The sequence below is a fragment of the Macrotis lagotis genome, chromosome X, assembly GCF_037893015.1.
Source record: "Macrotis lagotis isolate mMagLag1 chromosome X, bilby.v1.9.chrom.fasta, whole genome shotgun sequence".
Taxonomy (NCBI): Eukaryota; Metazoa; Chordata; class Mammalia; order Peramelemorphia; family Peramelidae; genus Macrotis; species Macrotis lagotis.
Window position 1 is genome coordinate 598,348,580 of NC_133666.1, and position 9,361 is coordinate 598,357,940.

The 9,361-nt window shown below is 37.2% G+C and overlaps 1 protein-coding gene across 1 annotated transcript in view; it reads right to left on the reverse strand.

The window, feature by feature from the left end:
• The window catches only part of OC90 (otoconin 90), a 42,378-nt gene extending 41,395 nt beyond the window's left edge, over positions 1-983 (reverse strand). Inside the window, 2 exon segments of the mRNA XM_074202131.1 lie at positions 402-461; positions 935-983. Of these exon segments, the coding sequence (XP_074058232.1) occupies positions 402-461; positions 935-983 (109 nt within the window).
• Between the last annotated feature and the right edge of the window lie 8,378 nt (positions 984-9,361).

Below are 9,361 nucleotides of genomic sequence, written 5' to 3' on the forward strand. Positions count from 1 at the left end.
TGTCCTATCCATCTGTTGGATTCTAACCCCTGAGAGAAGTGATTGTACTCATCTAGAATGTCTGAGAGCTTCCCCAGTGATATGCTACTTAGAACCTGATGAGATAATATGATATGGAGGAAAAGATGCTAAATTTAGAGTCATAAAGGACTTGGGTATTCCCAAGCTATTCCCCGATATTCCACTTAGCCTGTGTACTTCAATAACAACCACTTAACATCTTTAGGATTTAATTTCTTCATTTGTAAAATGTGATTATAGGGTGGATTAGGTGACCTGTAAGGTTCATTCTAGCCCTAAATCAGCAATTCTGTTATTATAACTATATAGGCCCACTCCAAGCATCTGAAACAGTGATATCTCCCACAATATTATCCCTACAAACTAGGGATTCAACTTACCAAAAAATAATGTTACACTTTCTACATCTTTAAATGCTCCATTGAAAAATGTGATGTTATCTAAAAAGAGAGGAAAGACGTAAAGTAAAAAAAAAATATTATTGTCAAGGGGATAATAAGTTTGTATAAATATATAGTTACATGAAAAGACCATGATTTTGTTGGATCCTAGAGAAGGCTTAAGATGGGGCAATATAATTGTCTTTGGTTCCCACCCTCAAGAAGGTAAGATAATTTATCTGAGGTACAGTTTTGGGGGGAGCTGATGTCAATAACCATGCAACTAAATAGCTATCTGGAAAATAGAAGGGGGGTGAATTAGGTCCAGAAAAATGATATCAAGTCATCGAAGGAGTCATTCATACAATATTGTTGCTTTTCCTTTATTTTCAAAGAGGACCAATGACTCTTGTTTAAATTGGATTTAAGTGAAGGAGAGTTGCACAAAGCCTCACTCTCTCTTTCAGAGTCATCCAGGTCCATTGGCAGGACAAAAGTCAAGATGATTGGTGGCTTGGGATGCAGTGGATGACCTTGTTCTAAGAGCTCCACAGCATTTGCTTCAGTGTTCTTCATGACCATTGGGGTAAATTATTCTCATTTGTCCATTCCACCGAGGGAAGTCTTTAGATGTTTGGGATAGACATCTACCTAACTTACCAAAGAATTTGAAACCTGTTGAAATGTAGCTCATCTGCTGAGACTGTTTACAAGAAGGTGGTTATTGCACATGCTGTAGCTTCTTAGAGTCACAGATGAGAATGGGGTGACAGGTAGACACCAAAGGTGGATAAGCATCCCTGAAAAGGTCTCAGCAAATCTAGTACAAAGGTACTAGTCCTCTCTGGACATCTTTTCATACACTAATGTCACCTAAGGAATGACATTATTGTGTGTGACACTTACTGTGTGTGTGATGTTCCTGACCCTTAAATCAGGCTGGGTTAATGGTTTGGGGTTTATGAAATTATATTTTTCCCTATTTATTATAACAGTTGGGAATGCTGTCTTGAAAAAAATATAGTCCCAGAATAACTGATTTAAGTTGAGGGAGACTTTTAGTAGGAAATGATTCCACTGACCTGGCAAATTCACTGAGGCTAGTCAGTTTTGAGAGAAGTCGATATGACTACCACAGAGGCCACTGCTTGGGCTGTAGTAGCTACTTTGATTGGAATTCAGGGTATATATTTTTCCTAATTGTGATTAACGAGAGCAAGATTCCAGTCCCTCAAGAATAACATATGGAGTCATTTGACAAGTTAACATGGGGAGAAAGTTTTATTAATAAATATCTTATCCAATATCTTGTTTTTGAGGGTCAGGGGAAACTTTGGATGATTAAGGTTTTTAAATATAAATCTCTGCTCTGGGCAGGGTCATCATGGGAAAATGGTGAGAAATGTAAGTGTTGCCTTCTGCCATAACCCTAAAAGTACAAAGAGGGAAGAGGGAATAATTGGAATGACTATTAACACTAATCAACCCTTTGAGTAAAGGATGAAAAGAAGTCATAGATTGAGGGTTCTAGATATGAATGAATGGAGATGCTAAACCCCTTCAGCTGAACCCTAGGGTGAATAATTGATTAAAAATATTTTTGTATATAGTTCTTGGTAACATGAAATATCAACAAATAAAAAGAAAAACATACATATTACAAACCAATATGTTTGACAAGGAAGGAAGCAGACTCTCTAAAGCTGATAGAATTGAAAAGGGAAGTCTGGAAAATGGAATAGCTAGAATTTCAAGTTACTTGGGAACTAGGGATTGCTTCTTATCTCAAGGTTTTTGTGTTATATAGTGCCTGGCATCTCACAGTGACAAAAACACTGAGATGCCCAAATTCTGGACTTTCTCAGGAGTTTCAGGATATTTCTTCTTTCCTGAGAAAGCTGTACCAACTCCCATTATGGGTATCATTACCATGGTGAGCAGGAAGACAAAGGGATTCAGATGCTCACCTGAACCAGCACCTAGACCTACATATATCTTTGCCCTGTAAAATGTATACTTAGTATCTAGATAACCTTTATAAACTCTGTTTTTTGTCCAATCAGTCATTTATAACCCTGATGACTTTGACTTAAGATCGATTCTTCAGCCTCTTTTAATTAACTGGTTTAGAAGACAGGATGGTGAAATTACTTCTCTGTTAAAACAACAAAAAAGAAAGGTCATCTGATACCTCTAGCCCCACCAACATGTACCTTGTCAGACACTAGGTTGTGGAATCCTGTGGTACCAGAGCTGTGGATAGTTTTATAGAAATTGTACCAGTGGGAGAATATTTCCATCAAATCTGAAGGATGAATATATGGGAAGTGCTTGGCAAACTACATACCAACAGGCAGGATTTGCAAAGAAAGAAAAACCTCTAAATCTTTTTTGAAATATAGTGATTAACTCCTTTTCCATCAAGGAAAACACATTTCTTTACCTGCATCATAGGAAGATAGGTTTTTTCCTCTCTATTAAAATCTCCCCCTCTCTACCCTCAGCTACACTTAGTAAGAAAAATTGAAAAGATTCTCACGTATATTTCTTGGAACTCCTTGAGTCGTTTCTGATGGAAGGTCAGGTGTGTCTTGTCCATCTATTTATGACAAAGAGATGCGAGGAAGGTTTTAAATGAAAATGAAAATCTCCCTTTTTTGTAAAGATGGTGAAGCAAGGACTAGGTAAGAGTGGAAAACACCTCTTTGTTTATTGTGGATGGGGAGGCTGTACTGCTATCAGAATATAAAGCAGTGGCCACACAAGTCATCTGGTCCCTCTGATCTCCCTCCTGTTTGCCTACTCCAGGGGATTTAGGTAATATCAGAAATAAGATACACACATGTATGCATGTACATGAATATGTGAATGTTTTCATGAATATGTATGTAGTTATGCACATGTGTAAGTAGAAATTAAATATGTCCAATACATATAGATACTATTTGTATATATAATCTGAATGTATAGATGGATATCTTCGTAAATCTATACATACATACATCTATCTATATACCTCTCTATTTCCCTAAAGACATGGTTGTGTGAATATTAATGCCTGTGGGTAAAGTACAAGGGCAACTAGGTGGTGCAGTGGATAGGGCACTGGGTTTGGAATCAGGGAGACTTGACTTCCTGAATTTAAACCTGGCTTCAATCACTAACTAGAGCAATTAACTTCAACCTGCTTGCCTCAGTTTCCTTGTCTGAACAAAAGAGCCAGAGAAGGAACTAGCAAGGCACTCCAGTATCTTTGCCAAGAAAATCCCAAATGGAGTCACAAAGAATCAGATGTGGCTCAAACGACCCAACGAAAAGAAAAGTAAATACATGCATTCACATGTGTGTACATATGTATACAATCCCAAACATGTTATATATGTGATATATAATATATATATATATATATATATATGGTTGAATCTCTATGGAAGGAAAGAGAAATTGAGGGAGACATACACACACACACACACACACAGAGAGAGAGAGAGAGAGAGAGAGAGAGAGAGAGAGAGAGAGATTGGAGGCTGATTTTTAAATGTTGTAGACCAGGTTGCATATGATAGGAAAGAAATGCTTAATTTCTTTTGTGTCCTGGACCCATTTGATTATCTCATAAAACCTATGAACCCTTTTTCCTAATAATGTTTTAAATGCACAAAAAATTATATGAGTAAGAAACAAATTATGTTGAAATAGTTATCAAAATATTTTGGAAACCAAATTCATGGACCTTAAGTAAAAAAAAAAACAACAACAACAAAACCTCTTTCCTTAATGCAAAGTATACAAAAATAGTAAGAAACAATTCAGCTAAACTAACCACACTGAAAAAGTCAGTCACTATCTTTAGTGTTTATAATTCAGACCTTGAACTGGGAAGGACTCGAGAGAGCATTTGGTTCAATACCTCTTTTTTTTCCAAGGCAAATGGGGTTAAGTGGCTTGCCCAAGGCCACACAGCTAGGTGATCATTAAGTGTCTGAGACCACATTTGAACCCAGGTACTCCTGACTCCAGGGCTGGTGCTTTATCCACTGCACCACCTAGCTGCCCTGGTTCAATAAATCTTAAAGTCAAAGTTAAGAACAGCTGGGAGTAATGAAAAGAGTCCTGCATCTTTGGTCAGATATATTATGTTCAAATACCAATTCTGTTCTCCTCTGCTTGTGTGACCTCAAGCCCTTCACCTTCCTTTTCAGATTCAATTTTCTTAACTGTGTTTTAGACTAAATATTTTTTAAGATTGTTCAAAGATATAAATCCAATTGTAAGGATCACAGGCAACTTGCCCTCTTTTTCTTGGAACTGAGTCTTCTCAAAAGATGAAGAGGCTGGACTCAGTAACCCTTAAGAGGGAGCCCAACCTCCTCATTTTATAGATTTGGAAACAGAGAGAGAGAGAGAGAGAGAGAGAGAGAGAGAGAGAGAGAGAGAGAGAGAGAGAGAGAGATTAAATAATTTGTCCAGGATTACATTACTAGTAAATATCCGAGGCAGAATTTAAATTCAAGTCTCGATGGCACAACCAGCACCCTAAACATTGCAGTCTAGCTCCTCAATCTCACAACCTTGTATATAAGGAGGAACTTTATCTGTCAGCAAAGAGTTTCCTCCTGTAGGGTCTGTTTTCCTGAATAGAAGACTAGTCTATATTTAGCAGAATATTTTCCTAAGTCTTTGCATGTAAATGTTTCTAATGGTCTTTTAAAATAGTACATTCTCGGGGCAGCTAGGTGGTGTAGTGGATAAAGCACCGGCCTTGGAGTCAGGAGTACCTGGGTTCAAATCCGGTTTCAGACACTTAATAATTACCTAGCTGTGTGGCCTTGGACAAGCCACTTAACCCCATTTGCCTTGCAAACACCTAAAAAATAGTACATTCTCAAGATGTAAAGCAATAGGCTATGCAACAATTAAAAATGAAGAATTTGGATGCCTCCCCTCTCCTTCTTTCCACTAATATCACTGTCTGGCTAAACATCATTAGCTAACAGGTTAGATATTGAGTCAGTCATTGACAGTCTGGGCTATATAATTCAATAGGGTTCCTATATCAAATGGACTGACCTGGTGCTCAACCAACTGTAGAGGGGAAAGAGAAATGTTCAAAGGGCACTACATATCTTTCTATATATTTGTCTTTCTGAGAGGCAAAGTTAGCCTCAAATTTATGACCAGAATAGAATGTCTGACTGTGGCTGATCAAATCAATATAAGCTCAGAAGTCTCTTCAAGGTGAGTTACTCTGCTATAAATACCTGTGCATTGGATTATTTTTAGAGTTGTGTAAAAGATGAATCAGAGAGGATGAAGTCAAGATAAGAAGTTATTGGTCTAATACAGTAGTTCAATGATTATGAAGACCTGCATTAGAATGGTTCTGTGAGTAGAAAGATAAATATGGAAGAGATTTTTGTGAGTATTTTGCAGGACTTGGAGGATGAGAGCGAGGAAGAAAAAATTATTTAGAGTCTGGAAATATTCAGTTTGAATTGTCTTTGAAATATCTAGTTTGAAATGACTGATAAGCAATTAGTGATGTGAGATTGTAGATCAAGACAGAACTTTGGGTTGGATATAAAGTGGGGAAGTTATCTGCAGAGAAATTTAAACCCATGAGAGCTAATAAGTTCACCAAGAGTGGGAAGAAGACCCAGGACAGAGTTTGGGAATACACTCAACCTTAGATTGGCAGCAAAGTGGTACAGTAGATAGAGCACCAGCTCTGAGTTCAAATTTGGCCTCAGACCCTTGATACTTATTAGCTGTGTGACTTTAATCCTGAATAGGGCCATCTCCTGTTGTCCTGATTCATATCTGGCCACTGGATCCAGTGAGAAAATGAGGCTGATGATTTAGCACAACCTCCCCTCAACCATATCAAATTCACATGTTTGTTATGCCCTCACCTCCTCTGATGTCATGGTCTTCTTCAAGAATGAAGGACAAAAATCATCAGATTGGGTGTGATATGGATGATAATCCAATGAAGAAAAAGAAAATCCAGGAGAGAATAGTGTCATGAAAACTCAGAGTGGAGTGGATAGAAGGAAAGGGTGGTCAACAGTGTTATCTATGGAGACTTGGTAGGCAAGAGAGATCCCTGAAAGGGTTATGAATCATGGGGGTGACATGAATAGAGCTGTGCATTAGGAAGATGAATCTGGATGCTGTATGAAAGTTAGTTGGGAGGTGATATACCTCAGAAATGGGAAAAACTGGATAGGATGCTATGGCAATGATCAGTGAGAGCAAAATAATTAGGGAAATTCCATCTGTAAACCAAAAATGTCATACAGAGCTCATTCGTGTTTAAAAAAAAATATAAACCTTTCCAATGAAAAGCAATCTTTTATTATGATTCTGAAGGAAAGAACCTTGTAAGGTGCTAGTTAGCAGCACAAAGACCCTGTAATAGCTTTGGCATCTTTCAAATGCAGCATAATTACTCACAATCTGTCTAATTAGCATAACAGCTACTAGTGTAAGAATGACTGCTCTCCACTGAAGAAGCAATTGAAAAATATTATCTCCTACTTGATAATGACTACATTTTTATTTTCTTCATGTGGCTGATAATTAAATACTGTTCCAGAATTTTAGTTGATATTATTACCAATAGGTGTTAATGAGCTACATCTTTTTTCTTCATTTCTACATATTTTCAGATCAACTCTTAGATACTCTCACATTGGGTCACAGGGATAATAATAATGTAAATGCTTCCATCCCATCAGCACTTGGAAGAAAGCATGAGACTGTAGTGGAGAAAGTACTACTGACTTTGGAGTGAGAGAATCTGGATTCAGATTCATCCTCTGATCCTCACCAACTATGTGAGTTTAGGAAAATCATTTCGCTGCCCTGGGTCTCAGTCTTCTAATCTGTAAAATGAGGGTGTTGGATTAGATCACTTCTGAGTTCCATTCCAGCTCTAAAAACTCTGATTCTATGAATGCGTTAGTTCATTTAGAAGAATTAGAGGCAAAGAAAAACAGGGAACAAAAAGAGAGAATCTATAAGGGCAAAAAAAATCATGGAATTGAAAATAGACTTGGATCAATCAGTTGACACAATATGGTACAGTGTGGAAAGGACATTGGACTTGGAATTAAAATGTAGGTCAATTCATTCAACAAATGAATCCCCCTAAAGCAACTGTCCTTTTCAGGTGAGAACATCTCCCTATATGGACCTAGATTTCTCTATTAATTATCAGCCAATCAATCAAAGGCATTAAACTAGGTTTGGAGGCACCAGTCTTGATAACCATTGGTTGTCAAACCTAACTGGTTTCTAGTCTCTTCTTTCAGTCTCAATTCAATGTTATCCTATTGTAAAACAGAACACCAAATGTGTCACATCTTTTGCCCTTTGCTAAGACTTTCATCTGGCCATCGTTTTTCTTTCCTTTGTGACTGTCTTCTGTTTCCTATTGGATTAGGGAAGGATTTGGTCAGAGTCTCTGCTATGTTATTCTTAAGGAAACAGTCCAAATTATAAACTTGTGAGCTCCCTTGCATTCACTTCAGTGGTCAAGTAGAGTTGATTGAGTAGGTGGGGGGGGGGGGATATAAAGGCACTGAGTAAGAACCTCAGTTCTCCAGAGTTAATTCATGGAGTTTTTACCTTATATAGAGAATTCTTATGTTATATATTCAGCTTTGATGGCTTTATTATTTGACATATAAATACTTTCTTTTGATATTTTGGTTTCTAAGAGTTTTGCAGCAAGAAGCTATTCAGTTCTTTTGGTGATTAAGCTATTTGCCTTTCACCTTGAAGAATTGTTCTAATCGAAATTTCTCTGCTTCTAATTCAAAGGAGAGACCAATCTGAAGGAGGCTTTATATTTTTATACATCATCTTTTCTCATTCCTCAGTAAAATATAAGTTACTTGAGGGGAAGTACTGTTTATTTATTTTTGTCTCTGCATTATCAGCAACAAGGACAATGTCTTAAACATTTCTGGAAGGTTTGGATCTATGATTTTACCTGAGGCAAGTGACCTTCCAGTAAGGAGATAGGCTCTACTGACACACACACACACACACACACACATATATATATATGTATGTATGTATATGTATATACATATATATATATATATATATATATATGGCAACTCATCTGTAGCTTGCAGACTTAAAGAACTACCTGGTTTTTTTTTTTTTAGGTTTTTGCTTGGCAATGGGGTTAAGTGGCTTGCCCAAGGCCACACAACTAGGTAATTATTAAGTGTCTGAGGCCGTATTTGAACTCAGGTACTCCTGACTCCAGGGCTGGTGCTCGAGCCACTGTGCCACCTAGCCGCCCCTGAGAACTACCTGTTCTTGAAAGCTTAAATGAATTGTTATACAGCCAGAACATTTCTGTAATGGTAATTGAACCAAGTTCTTCCTGACTCTTAACCTGGTTCTCATACTTCAACAGGGGATACTTATGCTAATGAGTATTTGTTGAATCAGGTTGCATTTCAGAATCTATATCCCTGGTGGACTACAATAGGCACAGAGGAAGAGAGAAGGTTTTCTATACAGAGAGAGTAGGGTAAGTTAAGGGAAAGAAGTGGGAGGCAGTGTGATGTGTGGAGATTTGGTGAATATGCCATTGAACACTGTAGAGATTTGACTAATGTATTTATTGACTGAAGATAACTCACCTGGAAAGAAATTGTAAACAAAATACACTTTTGTGACAATATGGTCAGAGAGAGAGAGGGGAGAAAAATAAGACAATTTAGATAGCTTGATAAATGGATAGATAATTTGTAGTGAAAATTAATTTAAAATATCAAATTAGTGGCACTCTAAATATCAATATAACATCTTTGTAGATCTTGTCATATTTTCCAAAGTCTTTTTATAACACTCAAACTATAAGAGACTCCAGGGTCTATCTTGTAAAACTCTTCCCCACTCTCCCACTACCTTAGTATACAGATGAGGAAATTAAA